The sequence below is a fragment of the Cyprinus carpio genome, chromosome A2 (assembly GCF_018340385.1).
Source record: "Cyprinus carpio isolate SPL01 chromosome A2, ASM1834038v1, whole genome shotgun sequence".
Classification (NCBI taxonomy): domain Eukaryota; kingdom Metazoa; phylum Chordata; class Actinopteri; order Cypriniformes; family Cyprinidae; genus Cyprinus; species Cyprinus carpio.
In genome coordinates this window covers 7,565,277-7,586,896 of record NC_056573.1, presented here as the reverse complement: position 1 = coordinate 7,586,896, position 21,620 = coordinate 7,565,277, and the positions used below count along the sequence as shown (strand labels likewise).

Genomic DNA, 21,620 nt, shown 5'->3' with positions numbered 1-21,620 from the left:
CTCGCAGAGATATTAACCACACTTACTGTAAGCAACACAGTATCACAGTATACAAAGACAAGCGTTAATGTCATTTAAGGAATAGCCCACAACACTGCACTCTTCCACCCAATTAATTCCATACACACCTTAATCCGGTGTGAAGTGGAGGGCTGTCATTTAAGGATTAGCCCACATGTCTGCGTGCTTGCACTTTAGTCATTTGAGACGCTGCGCGTTTAATAATGCAGCATTTATGGATTTATAAAGCCAATTTGAGGCTGCTTTAATATCAGTAATAACAATAGTCAGTTGTATTTCATGTCACCCTGTGGCAGTGAACCTCGTGGTGTGTCTTGTTTGTTTTCTGTAGTGTCTCCTGAGGATACAAGCGGGTGTTTGAGGAGTACACGCAGGCTTTGTACCAGCGGTACCCAGACATCCGCATAGAAGGAGAGAACTACCTTCCTCTGCCTGTCTACAGGTAATCACTTACAAACCACTTACATGTCTTCTACCCTTGTGGCCACACACACACTCGCACGTCTTTGCAAAATAATCACCACTGACTTCCAAAAGTTTGGAAATATTATGATTTTTAAGTGTTTTTATGAAGTCTCTTGTGCTCACCAATGCTGCAGTTATGTGCTCACAAATAAAATAAACACACTAATATTGTAAAATAGTATTACAATTTAAAATAACTGTATTCTATTGTAATGTTTTAAAAATGTAAATAATTTATTTGATGGTAAATAGTTTTTTCTTTTCTTTTTTCACATGATCTTTCAGAAATCATTCTAATATGCTGGTTTGCTGCTAAAGAAACACTTTTTTTATTATTATTATTAATACTAAAATCAGTTGCACTGCTTAATATTTTTGCAGAAACCATTATATACTGCCATTCAAATGTTTGAGGTGTGTGTGTTGTTTATAGAAATTAATGCTTTTATTCAGCAAATATTCATTATGGATCAAAAGAGATAGTAAAACGTATAATGTTACAAAAGATTATATATTTTAAAAAAAAGGCTGTTATTGTGAACTTTCTATTCTTCAAAAAAAAAAAAATCCTGAAAAATGTTTCCACAAAATATTAAGCAGCAAAAAATGGTTTTTAACTGATTATAATAAGAACCATATTAAATATTAATAACTGAGCAGAAAATCAGCATATTAGAATGATTTCTGAAGGATCATGTGACATTGAATAATATAAGACTAATGATGCGAAAAATTCAGCTTTGCATCAAAGGAATACATTTTATATTAAAATAATTGTAAAGAATAATGGGCTGCATGGTGCTTGAGGCATTGTTGGTCATTTAGTGTTTCTGTAAAAAGACAAAGACCAGCAACACTTCTACAAACAATAATGCTACTAATTCTACTAGTGTATGTATGTGCATGTATTTGTGTATGAAATATTTATTTATATAGTGTCTTTTTTTTTTCTTCACCCCAAGCACATTGCTTCCTTTCTGTCTATGTTTAAGCTGTTGCTAATCGGCGTGATCATTGTGGGCAAGGATCCATTTGCTCTATTTGGCATGCAGGCCCCAGGTCTCTGGGTTTGGAGTCAAGAGAATAAGGCAAGACCTCAGACTTCTCCTGTTGAGATTTTTTTCATTTAGTGGTTTAGATTCTTGTTCTTAACTGAAATATATCTGAGTAGTAGGTTCCAAATACAAACTTTTTCCCCATGGAGCTCATTAGTTTGTAACTTTGTTTACCTCAGTGACGTCTGTGGTTATTGAAGAGTGTAATACACTAGAGAGCAAAGAGCAAGCTCATGTGTTAATGTTCACCTGACTCTTTCTGCACTATTTCTGAAATTTAGGCATGTGAACCAGAAGCTGTTGCCGACTTTCAGTATAGTGACATATTTCTGACTGAAACAGAATATTAAAGAGAGAAGGAATGAATGCCATTCCAGAGCGGAAGCAAATATTCAGATTTTGATGAAAGATTACCAAGACAAACAATTTTTTTCAGCGGATCAACTCAAGACTAGCAATGAGTGCTAACAAAATGAAGTTTGTAAATTTTTATTTCATGTGGTCTTAAAGTGATACTCCACCCCAAAATGAAAATTTTGTCATTAATCACTTACCCCCATGTCGTTCCAAAGCCGTAAAAGCACCGTTCATCTACAAAAAAACATAAAACCATATACTGACTGTATCATCTGCGCCACAAGGATGCACTGTTTCCAGGTGTATTTAGCTTTGATTTGATATGCAGATGATACAAAAGAGCATACAGTGATATGGAGAGACACAGAGGAGACCGTTGACAAAGGAATTGTTGAATAAAGTCGTTATTTTAGTTTTCTTTGCTTACAAAAAGTGTTCCCCAAAATAACCCAGATTGCACGTCTCATGGCAAAACATTTTCATTTGGGACAGTCTCAAGCCTCCCGGTTTTCATCTAAAAATATCTTAAAATTGTGTTTCGAAGAGTTTTACGGACTATTATTTTGTGTACGTAAGTGATTAATGACAAAATTTTCATTTTGGGGGTGGAGTATCCCTTTAAAAGTACAGAAGAAAAGCTTCAGCATTCTTTACATTTTATTTATTTTACTATTATTTTGTGTATGTTTCAGTGTGAAAAAAGTAGCACACACGTTTCATATAAACTATCCACAAAATAAAGTATTCAAGTATGTACAAACAAAATATCTGCAGCAATGCGTGTTTACATTTTTTTCTATTATTTATTTATTTTATTATTATTATAATTTTTTTTTTTTTTTTTAGATATATGCCTGTATGATGGTGTTCTTCTTCAGCAATATGATCGAGAATCAGTGTATGTCTACAGGTGCTTTTGAAATCACCCTCAATGGTAAGCGTATTTGAGTCATAAAGTGAACATAAAAATATTTATAATTTACATTTTTATTTATATAATATGAGTTTCTTAATAAGTTATTTTATTTGTAGTATAATAATTGAATATTAATTTGCCTAAACCCATACATACTTGTATTTTGTTTTTTAAATGGGATGATTGAATGATTTTAAAGTTTAGAAAATCTTTTTATGACCCTTTTCAGAAAAACATAAGCTATCTTGACCCACGGCATTCAAGCTCTTTTTATGGAATAGCACATTGAAAATGTACTATGAAAGAAATTGTTTATCAAATCAGAAGAATTAGAGTTGTTCTCTGTCTCTCAGATGTTTGTTGACATCTTTAAAGAGAAGCAGTGTGGCTTTAGCATAATTCGGTGGTTTAGTCTGGCGGAAGTTAGCAAGATGGCGTGGTTGTATTATCACCATAGTAACACTATTTCGGGGCATTTTTTGGTTAGATGTTCCAGTTTGGTCCAAGCTGGAGTCAGGCCATCTGCCTTCCATGCAGCAACTAGTCCAAATTCTGGAGAATGAGATGAAGATGAATGTGCACATGGACACACTTCCACATCATCACTCGTAACCTTGTCTCTGATTCACTGAATGGAGCTGACGACCCCTCCTCGTATGTTTAACTATCATTACCCTTCCATATATGAAATGAATTTTTATTCAAAATATTGTCTTTTGTTTTAAAAATATCTGTAATGTATACACTACAATGTTTGGGATCAGTAAGATTTTTTTTTTTTTATATATATGTATCTTATGCTCACCAAGGCTGCATTGATTTGATTTGGATAAAAAAAAAAGTAATGTTGTGAAATATTTTTACAATTTAATCACCAAGTCTGCATTTGTGTGCTCACAAATAAAGTAAAAACACTAATATTATGATCTAGTATTACCATTTAAAATACTAGCTCTATTTCTACTTTAATATATTTTAAAATGTAATTTATTCCTGTGATGGCAAGGCTGCCATTACTCAGGCCTGCAGTGTCACATGATGCTTTTGAAATCATTCTAATATAAAATATTTAATAATTATTGGGAGAGTATAAAGTCTTTAAAATAATAGCATTTATTTGAAATAGAAATGTTGTAAAATTTTAAACATATTTTAAATACATTAACATTTTAAGTCTTTACTTTAATAATTGATCAGTTTATTGCATTCTTGCTACAGTAAATAAAAGTATTAAAAAAACTTACCAACGCCAAACTTTTGAACAGTAGTTTAATAGGGAAGCAGTAACTACACAACACTGAAACTGACCAAAAAATAAATAATACTTGAATTGAATTTTAATGTTTTGATTGTTTTCTTAATCTGAGTGTAGTTACTTTTTTCTTCTTCTTCTTCTTTTTGTAGTAGAATATATCAGTATACATTTTCTGAAACAGTGAGTTAAAGCAGATGACTAGTGATATTGCTTTTCCCCTTTTAGATGAATTAATTTACTTTTTCATGCTGTCTTTTAGTTCTGTGGTGAAGCTCTCCTACGGTTGTGAGGTGACGTTTATGAAGGTTTGCCCTGAAAGTAGAGACTACTAGCGCACACCCGATGTTCTGCGTTCTCCTCACCGTGCCCTTCAGAGATGCATCACCTACAGATGCTGGTGTGGGATCTACGGCAACAACAGTGGCCATATAAATATGATTGCAGCCCATCTCTAGTGCAATAACCATTTGATTCAGGTCAGGATAAATGTTCACAAAGATTATAATTTCCATTTTAGTTTAGTTAGCTCAGTCAACGTTATTTATGATGGCATATTTTTCTTTCACATGCTTCTGTATGGCTAAAATCTGGTCTTTGTTTTATTTAATAAGTAGATATGAGATGCTCCTAACTTATACACCCAACCCCCATCGTGATCATTTTACATCTAATTAACATTAATTATATTTCTGAGCCCTGGTTTTTATATTGCTTTGTTTATATAGATTAAAATGTTTACTAAAAGGAAAATTAAACGTAATCAAACTAAATGCTGTTGTTGTTTTTTTTTGTTGTTTTTTTTGTTGTTTTTTTTTTAGGAAAACTGACTTGCAGATGCTTTTTACAGTCCTAAAACATTTTTTAAAAATTGAGAAAATTACCATCGAGTTACATTTTACATTAAGGTTTGAAATAATACTTAACCATTAGAAAACAAGTAATTTCTTTTTATTAAACATGCTGTTAAATAACGCTCATTTGTCCTGTTATGTCATTAACCTAGTCCAGAATTGGGTTTAGTCTGGTCTTAAAGAGATTACTGCAGGTGAAGAGTCTTATGTGCTTCTCACCATCTAAGAATCCTATTGTGAACTGAGATTTTCAGTTAATGTGTTTTGTCTAATGAAGGCTTCATCTTATTTTGGTGATTGAAATGCATGATTTTCACTGTACAAAAACATTCAGCTTAATAGCTTTTCAACATGGTATTATATTTCAATAATTGGAATAAAAAGATTTTGATTATATTGCAATAGCTGGAATTTGATAACGTTTCATGTAAAATTACACACACAATGTTGGATTATTAGGTCAGTTCATTTAACATTGATAAGGTTCAGATAACCTTGTAAATTCTCTCTTAAAAGGACTAGTCTAGACCTTAGGCTTAAGGTGTGTTCACACCAAGAACGATAACTACAAAGTTTTAATAATCTTAATTCTAGGAAAATAGTGAAGTCCACAGCACAGCTATAATGATAATGCCACAGGGTACCAATATAGTTTAATAAATTATTAAAAAAAATTAATATAAAATACGTTTAATATTCTCTTATCTATTTTGTCCATCCATTGAAAGCCCACAAATCCAAAATGTTTTAACTTTAAAGGCATACTCCACCCCAAAATGAAGATTTTGTCATTTCATTTCATTTATGCATTTAGCAGATGCTTTTATCCAAAGCGACTCAGGCATTCAGGCTATCTTTTTTTTTTTCTTTACCAGTATGTGTGTTCCCTGAGAATTGAACTCATGACCTTTTGTGCTGCTAACGCAACACTCTACCACTGAGCCACATTAATCACTTACCCCCCTGTCATTCCAAACCCATAAACTCTTCATTCATCTTCAGAACACAATTTAAGATATTTTGGATGAAAACCAGGAGGCTTGTGACTGTCCCAATGACTGCCAAGTAAATTACACTGTCAAGGTCCAGAAAAGTATGAAATCCGCTGCATGGAGGTCCAGTTTTTTTCAAATCAAAGCATAAATACACATAGAAAACGTATCCTTGTGTCGTGGCTGACACAGAAGAACGTGTGCAATTTGGGTTCAGCGGATATTCTTCATAATGGCGCTACGGTGATGTGGAGAGACACAGAGGAGACAAATTGTTAAATAAAGTCATTATTTTTGTTTTCTTTACACATGAAAAGTATTCTCGTCGCTTCATAATGTTACAGTTAAATCACTGATGGCAGATGGAGTATTCTGACGATGTCTTTCATACTTTTCTGGACCTTGACACTGTTATTTACTTAGCAGTCTATGGGACAGTCACAAGCCTCAAGTTTTCATCCAAAATATCTTAAATTGTGTTCCGAAGACGAATTAAGCTTTTATGTGTCATTTGAACATTTTAAACTTTACAGGTCTTGAACATTCAACATGTTGAATCGGGCAAACTGCCGCCGACGTGAGACGACGAGTGGAACACACCAGACAAACTAGCCCAACTGTCGCCGTCGGCCTGACATTGGCTTGGTGTGTCCTGACCTTTAGAAAGCCAGAAACTGATGATGTTTTATCATGAGGCACATCTGAGAAAAGAAACCATTTTACCCCCTCAACATGCTCAACAAAATAGGTGTTAGCAGTCAATCAAACATTTTTATACGTCTGATAAATTTAATCCCAAACTACGCAGGTACACTGTAAATACATAAATCAAAATGTCTTAGCAGTTGAAATGGTTTGACTTTAAAGGCTGACTTATGAAACATGATGTCACTTTTACTTTCTCTTTATTTCTGTCTTACTACAGTGACTAGCATAAACTCTGGAAATAGACTTTTCAGATTTTTATAACGTAATATTACTCACACATGATAATGTGACGCATAATAAGGGGCAGTGCAATTAATACTGTCCTAACACCCCAAAAAGGCAAAACAGGCCTCTGGTTACCATGGCAAGTAATCCGATAACACTTAATCTGATAATGCATAGGCCTACGTCCTGTTTTTCCTGGAGTGAGAAATGTAATGAAGTAAACAACAATTATTATTATTTTTATTTTTTTTCGATAATTACACATTTACATTAAATATTCCACTCCCATGAATGGAATTACATAAAGCACTAAAATTACATAAAGTCATTACGCAGAAGTTAAACAAAAATGATATGAATTTAGACATATTTATAGTGGATGCGCTTGATCACTTTTCCTTTGGCATGCTATGTTTTAATGACAGCGAGGAGTGCTTTAGGTGCACAATTATTCATCTTTAGTGTATCAACTAAAAATAGCTAAAAGATGTTCACCTTATCAGCAAAAACTGCATAAATTTAATTTGATTTTTAATTGTTTAAAACAATTGAAGTACTATTTGGCCAGCGGGAAAGAATTAGATCAACTCCAATTTTAAACAGTTTTGTTTTTATGGATATTTTGATATATTTATTCTAAAACATAAAAAGGATATTGGATGATATTTAGCAATAAAAATTATGTATGGCACAAATGACATTTATAGTCCGTATATTTCCTTAATGTCCTGAACCTTTGACGGTGTTAAACATGGTGTGATGTGGATGGGAATATTCATGGAAATTATATGCAGATGAGGTTATGCTTATGCATAGTAAAACAAGGCGTTGTAAGCAAAACCCATTTTCTTGTTCTACTTAAATTTGTACACGATTAAGAGACTTATGTTGTGGAAGTTGTAAATAAAACAGATTCTTGGAGTAAGTTTTAGGGGACTATTTCAGTCTTTCTACATCAAACATTCACGTTTAATCCAAAGTGTTACTTGCTGTTTCACAAAAATACTTCTTACTGTACACAATCAATATAATCGAGGAGTGATCCAATCTCTGAATCCATTACTGCATAATCGTCGTCTGACAGTGTGAAAAGTATTTATACATCAGGAATTATTTTCATTTTAGTTTGATTAGCATATCAATAATAATGATAATAATTTATAGCTGTAAAAATAATAATAATAAAAAATAATAATAATAATAGCCACAAAATATAGAGAGTTTCTGCCAAACAACTTAAATCTAAATTTTAAAGTTTCCAAAAGATGATGAATTCACATCCTCACCTGACTGAAAAGTTATCTTTTGAGCTTCCATATCACACAGGTATTTCTGGGAGCAAATGTTCAGTATTCCAATGGTCTTGACTATATTTTACCTACAGTTTCTTGTCTATCATAGACTATTCCTTTTTTTTTTTTTAGTAAAAAAGATGGTCTAATAAAGTTTTATTCCTTTTTGTCACTTTCTCTTCTGTAAGGATAAGACCTGAGGAGAGGAATGTTTAGACTCCACTGGATTGTTCCATGTTTTAAAAATGTTAACTATATCTCAGAGAGTAGAATACAAAGCCCTGCAAAGATACAACACTAGCAACTGGCCACATATATAGGACCAGTAAAACATTCAAAAATCAAGTTTTTAATGACGGTTTAAACTTTCAGGCCAGGCTTTCCCTTGTGAAAACGAAGTGCACTTAAGTATACTTTTATAAAGTGTACTTATTGTGGAAATAATATACTTTAAAAGAACACACATAAGTGCAAATTAAATATCTTATTTTCGCCACTTAAGTACATTCTGTGTGTAATTAATTTCAAATGAAAAGTTATATTAAATGCAATAAGTTTTGCAATAACTTTTGAGTGATTTTTTTAAACCACTTAAGTGGGACATTTTAGTACATCTTTATATATCCAATTATATGTCCATAATTGCTTCTAGTCTTACAAAAATTTAGTTAAAGTATGTGACCTAAAATACACTTTAATGTCAGTTAACAATACACTTAAGTGTGAATTAAATGTAACGTTTTCAACCACATAAATGCATATTATTTGTACTTAATTTCAAATATATTACAGTTTAAAATTACATTAATTGCAATTTGTTGAACTTTTGAGTGATATTTTTGAACCACTTAAGTGGGACTTTATATTTTATATGTACTTTGAAATATGGTAAATATGTACTTCTGAATAAAAAATTAATGTAAACTAAAATATACTTCAATATCATATATCTCTGGCAATGAAGTTGAAATTTAGTTTATTTAAATACATTTAAAAAAAAATCTCTTAATTACCTAGTTACAATCAATGCAGACACAAATTGGAAAACCCTCTATATTTATTGACAAAACAATCTCTAAAACAAATACACAAAAAGGTGAAGTCATGGCCTAATGGTTAGAGAGTTTGACTCCTAACCCTAAGGTTGTGGGTTTGAATCTCGGGCCGGCAATACCATGACTGAGGTGCCCTTGAGCAAGGCACTGAACCCCCAACTGCTCCCCGGGCGCCGCATCATAAATGGCTGCCCACTGCTCCGGGGGTGTGTGTGTTTGTGTATGTACTTTGGATGGGTTAAATGAAGAGCACAAATTCTGAGTATGGGTCACCATACTTGGCTGTATGTCACGTCACTTTCACAAAAACGAGTTTTACTGATGCGCAAGAAAACCCAACACTATACACAGTTACAACACTTCAACTCACTTATTAGAGTGTGGAGAACAATGCAAGATCACTTACATACCAAAGTACCTAATCTCATTATCATAGAAAACATCTTTCTATAAGATGTATAAGCCTGTTTTGTCATTGGGGAAAACAAAAACAACACAAAAACAAAATGGTATTACTATCCTTGTGGAGTCATTTGGTCCCCATAACATATAGGATTACTAACACACAAACACTTAATACAATATATATATATATATATATATATATATAAATTCTCTATATATATATATATATATATATATATATATATATATATATATATAAATTCCATGTACAACAAATGAGACCTTATTGTAATAAAAACTGTACTACTATCATCCTTTCACAAAAAACAATTAATAACACCACCCCACTAAAAAAAAATTAATCTATCTCAACCAAATAAAAGAAAATTGCACTGACTGATCTTTAAAAATATCAGTGCCTATGTTTTGTCTCAAGATGCGCACCAGTAATGTTTTTTTCTAAGGCATGTTAATGAAAATTACTTAAATGTCCTTATTGAACTATGATCCTGGCTTAGTCCAAGACCTGTCTGTGAAGGCCATTAGTTCTCAAACCTTTACTAGCACCAACATTAAATGGGACCGAAAGTTTTCTTCTAAAATCTTACTCCAGCATTGGTGCATGCAAGTTTGACTGAATTAATTAATTAATTAATGAAAAAAAAAAAAAAAAAGGAACTCCAAACTTGCTTGGAAAGGCTGCCTGTCAATGTCCCAGAAGCTTACCATCGGCAGTAAACTTCAAATGTCCACAGTCTATGTGAACGGAAATGTTCCAAAGAGGTAGGAAAGTTAAAAAAAAAAAAAAAAAAAAACGGAAGAACAACCATTGTTATAAAACATAGCAATAGACACAGTTGCAGTCCAAAGTTTACACCTTGCAGTATCAGCAAAATGTTAATAATGTAAGCAGTAAGAGGGTAGAGAGGTAGAATCATTAAAACATTCCAATTACTGCCCTGAGGAAGCGGTATATTCAGCAAGGTGTGTGTAAATTTTTGACCACATCTGCATCACCTAAGAGATGAATTAATGTTACCTAAATCATCAGAGCAACATTGTAGAGTAGTAGAATACTGGGAGATGTTCCTTCACACTTGCCATAAACAGCAGAATTCCACTGAGCACACACACTTCACTGACACTGGGCTTTAAAATAGATAACATTTTTACAAACATGTATTATTCCTACTTTACAGGGAATAAAACATAATTTTATCAATTACCAAAAAAAAAAAAAATAGATTTTATTTTTTTTACATTTTAAATATATATATATATAAAAAAATCTCATTTTGCCTTACAAGCTTCTCTCACACATCTTCATGAAGGATGTTCCAGTATTTACCACAGCTAGCACAGAAAAGCTACTGTCCTCACCCTTTGGTTTGTTACCTTTGAAATATATGATGTTTAGAGGGGGGGTCTGTAAATGCACAGGTGGGAATATATACTTGAAAATGGAAAAGATTTAGAGCAGTTAAAATCCATATAGATAGTGTCTTAATGGCACTTTTAGCTTGTCATGTGTGATCAGTAGGGCTGAACAATTAATTGCATTTGCGATAATATCGCAATAATGAAAAAACACGATTTTTCAATAGCAGAGGCTGCGATTACGCTCGGTCACGTGACACCCGAGAGTAAAGAGGTGTGTTCGACTGGACTTGAAGATCGATAAGTGTATGACAGGGATCCTCAAATCTGGCCCATGAGATCCACTTTCCTGCAGAGTTTAGCTGTAACCCTAATCAAACACACCTGAGCAAGCTAATCAAGGTCTTCAGGATCATTAGAAAATCACAGGTAGGTGAGTTTGATCAGGGTTGGAGCTAAACACTGCAGTGCATTGGCCCTCCAGGGTAAGATTTGAGGAACCCTGGTGTACAACATCAAAGAGAGAGCATAAGGAGACTTCCGCTCTCTTATAGCTCTCACAGTACTTTGATGACACGCACCGATCAGTCTAATCAGCACTGCTTCAAGTCAAACACATCTATAAGTGCAGTCTTCAGAGGAAGCATTAAGCTGGCACGCTACAGTGTTGCCAAGTCCACGGTTTGGGGAACCTCTCCATAAAACGTGTATTTTACCCGCTGGAATACTCCAGGTTGCTCCAGAGGGATTGGGGTCCCTGTAATAAGAGCACTGTAAGTCACTTCAGATAAGTGTCTGCCAAATGAATAAATGGAAATGTGATTTTTGTAAATGCTTTTTTGTGCCTTGGGCACAAACGCTCAATAAAGCTGCTTATTTCTTAAAGTTTATTTCTTCGAGGTACTAGTATAACATTACATGCATTTCAGATCCTGCAAAGATGCACAAACAAAAAAAAAAATCATTCAAACAAAAAAAACAAACTTAATTTATTTATTAAAAATAACAAAAAAAACTATATATATATTTTTCATTTCATCGTTTTCCTTTTTTTTTCCACAAATGCTGCCGTCACCTGCTCCACCACAAAAGCTCTGCATCAGATGTACAGCAGTCAAGAATCAGAAAAGTGCTGCAATAACTCTGTTTGAAATTACAATAATTAAAATAAACTACAATTTAAGTTTTAAAAGATCTTTTATTGATGACTGTAGTGTACTCACTGAGAGCCTTTGATGGCAGCATTCCTTCATTAATCACGCTGCACTGGATAAACACATGTGTCTCATCTGTGACTGTTCCTGTAAGATCCAGACAAGAGTCAAGTCACCTCTGTGATTTATCTGCTCAATACTGCATTTACATGTTGAGGTAGTTGCTGATGTGTTCACTCGCTTTTTATCCAACACAAATGTTCCTCAGTTTATCAACAATACTAATGGTCAAATGAAATAGATAACTTATGTTTACTTACTCTATGTACATTTGTTTATTTACATTACAAGCAGTGTTGACAACAGTGAATTCTACATAATAGCACACATACATCTCTCGCTCATATGTCTGATTTGCTCGTCTGCAATTATCTTAGAACATTTTCCTGTCTCATATTAAATAGACATTTAATCGTCTTTAAGATGTATATGGTTTATGTAAATCAACTTTGGAGAATCCACTTTTGCTTACTGGAGCGCCGCTGTTCGCTATACATAATAAAACGTGTTTTTATAGAAAAAAAAATACAAATATACTGTAATGTTACTGTCTAGCATCTTTACACCTTAACAAATCAACAGTTTACTATACAGTAGCTCAACAAATATGATTTTAATATTTGCTCCCCTACTGCTTTTTGCCTACTATATAGTAGAGAAGTATGCCATTTCGGATGCAGCCAATTTCTATTCAAGTTCAAGTTGTTCTAATTCATTGTGTAGTTAGTCCAAAGACTATGGTTAGACTCATTCACCAAACTAAAAGTCATTTTTACAGTGCAGCGTAGCCTATATTAGAAACCAAATGTAGGCTATTTGAATGCAAATTAATTAGGTTTAGATTTGTTAAACTTTTGCTTGCAATTAATGCACTTAAATGTGTTTAAGTGACTTAGAACAACATAATGATATTGAAAGTATTCTGTACACATGAAAATTTCAACAATAAGTTTTATTGGAGTACACTGTAGCTATAAGAAAGTGCATTGAAGTTTATTTTTATTTTTTATTAATTGCATTAATGCACATAGTATATATTATAGACTAAATAGTAATACATTTGGAGAACACACTTAAGTTGAAATTAAAATAAATTTAGTATATTGATAAATATATCAAAATAAGTGCGCTTATTTAAAACACAATAAAATCATAATGATGTAAAATGTATGTTTAAGTAATACTTAATTAGACATTATCATAAAGGGAATTTTTATAAAGTGCACTTAAGTATGTTAAGACCGATTGCCATTAAAGTGTAATCTCTTTAAGTACACTTAAGTGGTCTTTAATTTAAATTATATTATGTTATCTGCAAGTGCATTTTTTAAAAAGAATACTTTAAAGATTTGACGTCCACAAAAACTACACTCTTAATACAATTAAGCACACTTCTTTTTCACAAGGGTTGTAAGACCGAGGTTTACACATTATATATATATATATATATATATATATATATATATATATATATAATATATATATATATATATATATATATATATATTATATTAACTTACATAGCGTTCTAAAAACCTTTGGAGCACTACAATGAAAACTGTGAGATATAGACTATAATCAGAGTAATCTTTATTTTGTTTAGTGGCAGGATTCTGGTTTAGTGGTAACTAGGGCTTGTAGAATAGATTTAGGAGGAGAGAAAGAAAAAAACGAGAAAAAAAACGAGAAAAACAGACTGGGCTGGTGAATCTCGCGTAATCATTACACGGAGCAGGTGTTTGGCATTTCAATTGCGCATTAATTTACTTAACGTGCGGGTGATTAAAACTGCAGGGCGCGGTATATAATGCGATTTCATACGTCTTTCCGGCATGTGCATACTAGAATGGCGTATGGGAAAATACGGGAGAGTCTGTTCCTTAAACTAATTTCTTTTGCATGCATTACTTTAGTACAGTGTGGACATGTAGCACAATTGTCTGAAAATGAAAAAGCAAATGATGGTGGCGAAATTATATCAGAACAATATATGTTTGACCGCGACCGATATGAGGCTTTACCTGGTTTTGAGTATCTTTGAGAATACTCCATATTACCACATATTCACATGAATGCAATGAGTGCTTGGTTTAATTTCTGTATAGTGATATTTTTGTCAAGTCTAATACATGGGTAATTCTAAATGTACGATTTGGAAAGCCTGTTCTGTCTTTTTGTGGTGGGGAAATCGTCATTTAAAGGGCAAGTCAGTTCTTCTGAAGCAGCCTGGTATGCCATGTCTCCAGATCTGAGGTGTGGTGATGATCTTATGAAGTTGCAGCTCAGTGGTCCTGAAGTAGCACAAATTGAGCTTTGTCGGGGTAAGGTGCCAATTGCAAGTTGATTGAATTTGACCAAATAATATCTTAGTATGTTGCTCTAGTCCTTTTATGACCCTACACTGTAAAAAATAATCTGTAAAATATACGGTAAAAAACTGGCAGCTGTGGTTGCCAGAATTGTACTGTAAAAATAGTGACACCATTTTAGGTGTAATGGCAACAGTTTAATACCGTAGTTTAACTGAGAATATTAATATACCAACTTATTGAATACTGAAATCTGTTTTGTACCTTTTGTAATACACTGGTAACCACCAAAAGCAGGTGGTGATGAATCACGTGATGAAACAAAGCCCATCACAAGCAGCTTTTAAATAAGATGCATAGAAGGTGCACGGTGTCATTCACACAAGCACTAAACGCCATCATGGTGAGACTCATTAAACTGAAATATGCAATAAACATTTAACATTATATGTAGCATACAACCCCAATAAACATAACAGATTAGCAACAGTTATTTCAAAGAAACTCAAATTCAAACAAAATGTGAAATGCAATGCAGAGAATTCTGGGAATGTCAGTTGTGTGTTTTTTTTTTTTTTTTTTTTTTTTTTTTTTTTTTTTTTTTTTTGTAAATTTTACAGGAGATTACCGTTAACAATTTAACAGGTTTGTACTGTAGCATTTTCACTTTTTTTTTTTTTTTTTTTTTTTTAAAAAACCGTCTTTTTTTTAAAATGTAGTTTTTTTTTTTTTTTTTGCAGTGTACTATAAAATTACACGTACAAGTCCAATACAGTTTTTCACTATATATAGTAGGGGAATTTACCGTAAACCATTTAACAGGTCTTTACTGTAGCATTTTTAGTGTTTGACTGTTAAATTCAGTTTTTTTTTTTTTTTTTGTGTATGTGTGTACCTAAACCTTGCATGCATCAATGCAATGTGGGATGTTTTTTGTCACAGGTAATGGGGCAGCTGTTCCCCTCAGTGAGTTGCCGCCTAACTGTGGATCTACCATACCCACTTATGGTGGTCTTATCTATGCTACCCCCTATGATGGATGTGGCGTTGCACAACAGGTATTACTTTCTCTGTTCCATTTAGTATGTACACAGAGTTAGGAAGACCAACCTGAATGTTCATGTCTTTCAGGGAGGGAGTTATGTGATGCAGATGCAATGGCAGGGAAACCGTGCAGTCATTTCTTGTCCTATGACCTCTACAACTGCAAACGACACTTTTCTAGGACCTCATGATCCTTCATATCAGCAGATTCTGCTGCCTCCCCTTTATCCTGATGAATTTAATCTACAAATAAGTACAATGCCAGAACTATCTGCAGCTCTCAAACCGCCATTTTACGGCTACCCTGAAGAGTTTCAGCAAGGGTTTTGGCCTTACAACTACCCTCGTTACCAATATTCTGGCAAGGGTTATCCCACAGCTGAGCCAGCAGGGCAATCTCCATCAGATGCCCAAGTGCCAACCCAGAAACCTCAGTTTCCAAAGCACCCCCCTATGATGTGGCCATATCCCTACTCCCATTATCCTGGCAAGGGTTATCCAGAAACCTCAGCTAAATGCCAGCAGGTGCCATCTCCAGAATATGCCCAAGTTTCCAACCCAGAAACCTCCAGAATGTTCCAAAGCCACCCCCCACTCCCATGATGTGGCCCAGGGTTATCCCACGGCTAAGCCAGCAGGGCAATCTCCATCAGATGTCCAAGTGCCAACCCAGAAACCCTCAGTTTCCAAAGTACCCCCCCTATGATGTGGCCATATCCCACAGCTAAGCCAGCAGGGCAATCTCCATCAGATGTCCAAGTGCCAACCCAGAAACCTCAGTTTCCGAAGTACCCCCCATATGATGTGGGCCATAATCCCTCCTCCACTAGCTAAGCCAGCAGGGCAAGGTCTCCATCAGTGGCCAAGTGCCAACCCTAACCTCAGTTTGCCGAAAGTACCCCCATATGATGTGTTCCAAAACTCCCATTATCCTGGCAAGGGTTATCCCACAGATAAGCCAGCAGGGCAATCTCCAGCAGATGGCCAAGTGCCAACCCAGAAGCCTCAGTTTCCAAAGCACCCCCAGATGATGTGGCCATATCCATATTCCCATTATCCTGGCAAGGGTTATCCCACAGCTGAGCCAGCAGGGCAGTCTCCATCAGATGGCCAAGTGCCAACCCAGAAACCTCAGTTTCCAAAGCACCCCCATATGATGTGGCCATATCCCTACTCCCATTATCCTGGCAAGGGTTATCCCACAGCTGAGCCAGCAGGGCAATCTCCATCAGATGCCCAAGTGCCAACCCAAAAACCTCAGTTTCCGAAGCAAGCACATATGATGTGGCCATATCCCTACCCACCCTATCCTGGCAAGGGTTATCCCACAGCTAAACCAGCAGGGCAATCTCCATCAGATGGCCAAGTGCCAACCCCAGAAACCTCAATTTTCCGAGCACCCCCCCCCCGCACCCCCCTATGATGTGGCCATATCCCACAGCTAAGCCAGCAGGGCAATCTCCATCAGATGTCCAAGTGCCAACCCAGAAACCTCAGTTTCCGAAGTACCCCCATATGATGTGGCCATATCCCTACTCCCATTATCCTGGCAAGGGTTATCCCACAGCTGAGCCAGCAGAGGAGTCTTCTACAGATGACCAAGCACCAGACCAGAAACCTCAGTTTCCAAAGCACCCCCATGCTGTGGCCATATCCCCACAGCTGGCCATATCTCCATCAGATGGCCCGTGCCAACCCAGAAACCTCAGCCAAAGGTTGCATATCCCACCGCTGAGCCAGCAGGGCAATCTCCATCAGATGGCCAAGTGCCAACCCAGAAACCTCAGTTTCCAAAGCACCCCCATATGATGTGGCCATATCCCACAGCTAAGCCAGCAGGGCAATCTCCATCAGATGGCCAAGTGCCAACCCAGAAACCTCAGTTTCCAAAGCACCCCCCTATGATGTGGCCATATCCCCTACTCCCATTAATCCTGGCAAGGGTTATCCCACAGCTGAAGCCAGCAGGGCAATCTCCATCCCATCAGATGCCCAACCAACCCAGAAACCTCAGTTTCCAAAGCACCCCCATATGATGTGGCCATATCCCTACTCCCATTATCCTGGCAAGGGTTATCCCACAGCTGAGCCAGCAGGTCAATCTCCATCAGATGCCCAAGTGCCAACCCAGAAACCTCAATTTCCAAAGCACCCCCATATGATGTGGCCATATCCCACCGCTGTCCTGAGCCAGCCCCGAGCTGAGGCAATCTCCATCAGATGGCCAAGTGCCAACCCAGAAACCTCAGTTTCCAAAGCAACCCCATATGATGTGGCCATATCCCTACTCCCTTATCCTGGCAAGGGTTATCCCCACAGCTGAGCCAGCAGGTCAATCTCCATCAGATGCCCAAGTGCCAACCCAGAAACCTCAATTTCCAAAGCAACCCCCCCAACTATGATGTGGGCATATCCCACAGCTAGCCAGCCGGGGCAATCTCCATCAGATGGCCAAGTGCAATCCAGAAACCCTCAGTTTCCAAGTACCCCCATAGATGATGTGGCCATATCCCCCACAGCTAAGCCAGCAGGCAATCTCCATCAGATGGCCAAGTGCCAACCCAGAAACCTCCAGTTTCCGAAGTACCCCCATATGATGTGGTCATATCCCACAGCTAAGCCAGCAGGGCAATCTCCATCAGATGGCCAAGTGCCAACCCAGAAACCTCAGTTTCCGAAGTACCCCCAGATGATGTGGCCATATCCCACAGCTAAGCCAGCAGGGCTATCTCCATCAGATGGCCAAGTGCCAACCCAGAAACCTCAGTTTCCGAAGTACCCCCAGGTGATGTGGCCATATCCCACAGCTAAGCCAGCAGGGCAATCTCCATCAAATGGCCAAGTGCCAACCCAGAAACCTCAGTTTCCGAAGTACCCCCATATGATGTGGCCATATCCCCATCCCATTATCCTGGCAAGGGTTATCCCACAGCTGAGCCAGCAGAGGAGTCTTCTACAGATGACCAAGCACCAGACCAGAAACCTCAGTTTCCAAAGCACCCCCATATGATGTGGCCATATCCCTACTCCCGTTATCCTGCCTTCTATCCTTATCAAGGGTTTACTCCCACAGCTGAAAGCCAGCAGGTCAATCTCCATCAGATGCCCAAGTGCCAACCCAGAAACCTCAATTTCCAAAGCACCCCCCTATGATGTGGCCATATCCCACAGCTAAGCCAGCAGGGCAATCTCCATCAGATGGCCAAGTGCCAACCCAGAAACCTCAGTTTCCAAAGCACCACCCATATGATGTGGCCCATATCCCTACTCCCCGTTATCCTGGCAAGGGTTATCCCACAGCTGAGCCAGCAATCTCGGTGTGTAGGCTCGCAGATGGCCAAGTGCCAACCCAGAAGCCTCAATTTCCAAAGCACCCCCCTATGATGTGGCCATATCCCACAGCTAAGCCAGCAGGGCAATCTCCATCAGATGGCCAAGTGCCAATCCAGAAACCTCAGTTTCCTAAGTACCCCCATATGATGTGGCCATATCCCACAGCTAAGCCAGCAGGGCAATCTCCATCAGATGGCCAAGTGCCAACCCAAAAACCTCAGTTTCCGAAGTACCCCCAGATGATGTGGCCATATCCCACAGCTAAGCCAGCAGGGCAATCTCCATCAGATGGCCAAGTGCCAACCCAAAACCTCAGTTTCCTAAGTACCCCCATATGATGTGGCCATATCCCACAGCTAAGCCAGCAGGGCAATCTCCATCAGATGGCCAAGTGCCAACCCAGAAACCTCAATTTCCGAAGCACCCCCCTATGATGTGGCCATATCCCACAGCTAAGCCAGCAGGGCAATCTCCATCAGATGGCCAAGTGCCAACCCAGAAACCTCAGTTTCCGAAGTACCCCCATATGATGTGGCCATATCCCACAGCTAAGCCAGCAGGGCAATCTCCATCAGATGGCCAAGTGCCAACCCAGAAACCTCAGTTTCCAAGGCAACCCCATATGTGGCCATATTACTACAGTGACTATCATGGCAAACCAAATACTACTGTGAAACCAGCTCCAGCCATCCCCACTCCTCTCCCACCAGATTCGCCAGCAATAAACCAGAAACCGCAACCCCCAGTGTACCCTGGAAGTCTATTCCCTCAGCATAGCCATTACCCAAATTTCCCAGATTATTTGCAGCAATTTTATCCACAATACCCAGTGCAACCTCAGAAAACCCCTACCGCACCACCTATAACCACCACTCCTCAACCCTGTACTACAACTGCAGCAGCTGAATGCAAACCTTCTGCCAACCAGCCTCCCAAAGAGCCACCCCAATACTATAAACCACCCAGTTATATGCATTATGAAAAAGACCCATTCGCACTTAAATTTGTGGATTTTTCAGAATCTGATAGGAAATCTTTCCCACGAAATTGAGGACCGAGGACAGTAGAATTAGGTGGGTTATGTCTTCCATGTGGCTTTGAAAAAGATTGCCTCCTAATGTTAATATAGGCTGTGTATGGGGCGACTGTAAAGTGACTCCTGCTCATTTGTTTTGTCCTTGTTCTCTCAAATGATTCAATAAATCAAATGGTCAGACATCCTTTGTCCAACATCTTCTCCTTAACCTAAACTAAAATATATGACTTAATGCAGTTATACATATGAAATGTACCTTCTAGTGGAGAGAAACAGTGGGGGTATTGTGTGACGTAAGTTTTGAACAGCTAGTGTGAAATTGAGATCCAAAACTTTTTATTTTTTTTATTTTTTTTTTTTTTTTTTTTGCGGCTGCATTTCTTTGCAAGATAGTTGTGCTCCTCCATTTGTGTGCTTTGTGTGATGCTGGTCTCAAGGATGTAGCTCACACACTGCAGTAGAAGGTAGGACTTGGTTACTGCACTGTACAATGTGCTGAAAAATGTGTTTACCAGGTAAGACAGGCCAAGATCTTGTTTAGTCGAAGTATTGTGGCACTGATGTCTGCATATAGTTGCTTTTGGTATTCTAAGGAAGCAATTACGTTCTGAGTGATGTTAAAATGCTTGTATATTTAATTTTAAAGTGCTGCTTGAATTGGAACGAATTCAACCCATTCCACAATAGTTTAATTTTTGTCTGGATGGCTACTTTTGTTTTTTTTTTTTTTTTTTTTTTTTTTTTTTACTTATTAATATTACACTGGATGGCTACTTTTGCTTGGCATTAACTGCTAGTCTGGTGGCAACATCTCATCTACTAATGAAAGCAAAAATCTTGCTGTTAATGTTTTTCAAAATTTATTGGAAACCTGGTTTACTGATTAATATTACATCACAAGTGGAGTTATTGATGTTTCTCATTTGCCTCTGTAGTTTCTGATTGTATCATGAATCAGCCTCTCCTCTAACCCGTGTATCCTTATATCGAAATGTTAATATCAGTGGAACCAGCCTGCAATAAACCTGAAAATGGAATGTTGGCAGGAGGTTAGAGAAAAAAATAAGTGTGCCTATTGATATAGGAAGGAAAAGTTATTGACTTTCACCAAAGTAGCCCTTATGATTATACTGGAGTTGAGTGCAAGGCATTTTTTTTTTTTTTTTTTAAATGTTAGTCATTCTGAGCACCAGAAAGCAGCTGTGTTGCCATGGCAATAAATTGAGCGTAGTATGAAGATCTGAGATCTATTTATCCATCTAACAGAGAACATTTCAGAACTTTGACTACCATTCCGGCAAGGATCTCTCAAATTTACAAATGTCCTGACAGTAACATAAATATAACGTTTGTACAAAGATATCTGGTTTTAATATATTTTTTTAAAACATTAACGCAAAAACATGTTTCAGAGATGTTTTTGTTGGATGTTCTTGTAACTTTTTTTTTTTTTTTTTTTTTTTTTTTTAGCAGATCAAAGATGTTCAGATAATATAATAAAAAAAAATTATACCCAAAAAATTTTCAAAAAAAAAACAAGAGAGTATGCACATTCACATAAACAAAAAAAAAAAAAAAAAATCATTTAAAAAGATCTGTGCCTTCCCTTCCTGTTTTTAAATCCCGCCTGAAGACTTATCTGTATTCCCTGGCATTTGGATGAAATGTATGTTTGTGTTTGTTAATGTGTTTTTGTATTGATTGTGTTTT

The 21,620-nt window shown here is 36.8% G+C and overlaps 2 protein-coding genes across 13 annotated transcripts; both read left to right on the top strand.

Annotated features, from left to right (window-relative positions):
* Positions 1-364: 364 nt before the first annotated feature.
* On the top strand, positions 365-4,839 carry LOC109071346 (thioredoxin reductase-like selenoprotein T1a). Its single transcript, XM_042771075.1, has 5 exons — positions 365-463; positions 1,448-1,574; positions 2,745-2,832; positions 3,302-3,468; positions 4,329-4,839. The coding sequence occupies exons 2-4, from the start codon at positions 1,470-1,472 to the stop codon at positions 3,424-3,426; spliced, it is 318 nt and encodes a 105-aa protein (XP_042627009.1). The 5' UTR covers positions 365-463; positions 1,448-1,469; the 3' UTR covers positions 3,427-3,468; positions 4,329-4,839.
* Positions 4,840-14,355: 9,516 nt separating this feature from the next.
* Positions 14,356-20,092, top strand: LOC109071344 (early nodulin-75-like). Of its 12 annotated transcripts, none has more exons than XM_042771043.1 (10): positions 14,356-14,509; positions 15,440-15,555; positions 15,629-16,034; positions 16,483-16,781; positions 17,018-17,107; positions 17,272-17,351; positions 17,579-17,637; positions 18,169-18,427; positions 18,696-18,739; positions 18,875-19,236. In XM_042771043.1, exons 1-10 carry the CDS (start codon positions 14,425-14,427, stop codon positions 19,210-19,212), a joined length of 1,776 nt encoding a protein of 591 aa, XP_042626977.1. In that variant the 5' UTR covers positions 14,356-14,424; the 3' UTR covers positions 19,213-19,236. The 12 variants fall into 12 exon arrangements, with proteins under 12 accessions (XP_042626977.1, XP_042626948.1, XP_042626994.1 ...); XM_042771014.1 differs by having other exon boundaries at positions 17,579-17,716; positions 18,152-18,427; XM_042771060.1 differs by lacking the exons at positions 16,483-16,781; positions 17,272-17,351 and adding an exon at positions 16,249-16,331 and having other exon boundaries at positions 15,629-15,999; positions 16,953-17,164; positions 17,556-17,716; positions 18,152-18,427.
* Positions 20,093-21,620: the final 1,528 nt, after the last annotated feature.

What these genes read in the sequence shown, in the direction of transcription:
- LOC109071344 (XM_042771007.1), top strand. Translation starts at nt 14,425, where the DNA reads ATGTCTCCAGATCTGAGGTGTGGTGATGATCTTATGAAGTTGCAGCTC. An exon ending in ACAAATTGAGCTTTGTCGGG is followed by an intron (nt 14,510 to 15,439) that starts GTAAGGTGCCAA and finishes TTTTTGTCACAG; the next exon opens with GTAATGGGGCAGCTGTTCCC. An exon ending in AGCAGGGCAATCTCCATCAG is followed by an intron (nt 18,740 to 18,874) that starts ATGGCCAAGTGC and finishes GTAGGCTCGCAG; the next exon opens with ATGGCCAAGTGCCAACCCAG.
- LOC109071346 (XM_042771075.1), top strand. Translation starts at nt 1,470, where the DNA reads ATGTTTAAGCTGTTGCTAATCGGCGTGATCATTGTGGGCAAGGATCCA. An exon ending in TTTGGAGTCAAGAGAATAAG is followed by an intron (nt 1,575 to 2,744) that starts GCAAGACCTCAG and finishes TTTTTTTTTTAG; the next exon opens with ATATATGCCTGTATGATGGT. An exon ending in TTTTGAAATCACCCTCAATG is followed by an intron (nt 2,833 to 3,301) that starts GTAAGCGTATTT and finishes TTTTTTGGTTAG; the next exon opens with ATGTTCCAGTTTGGTCCAAG.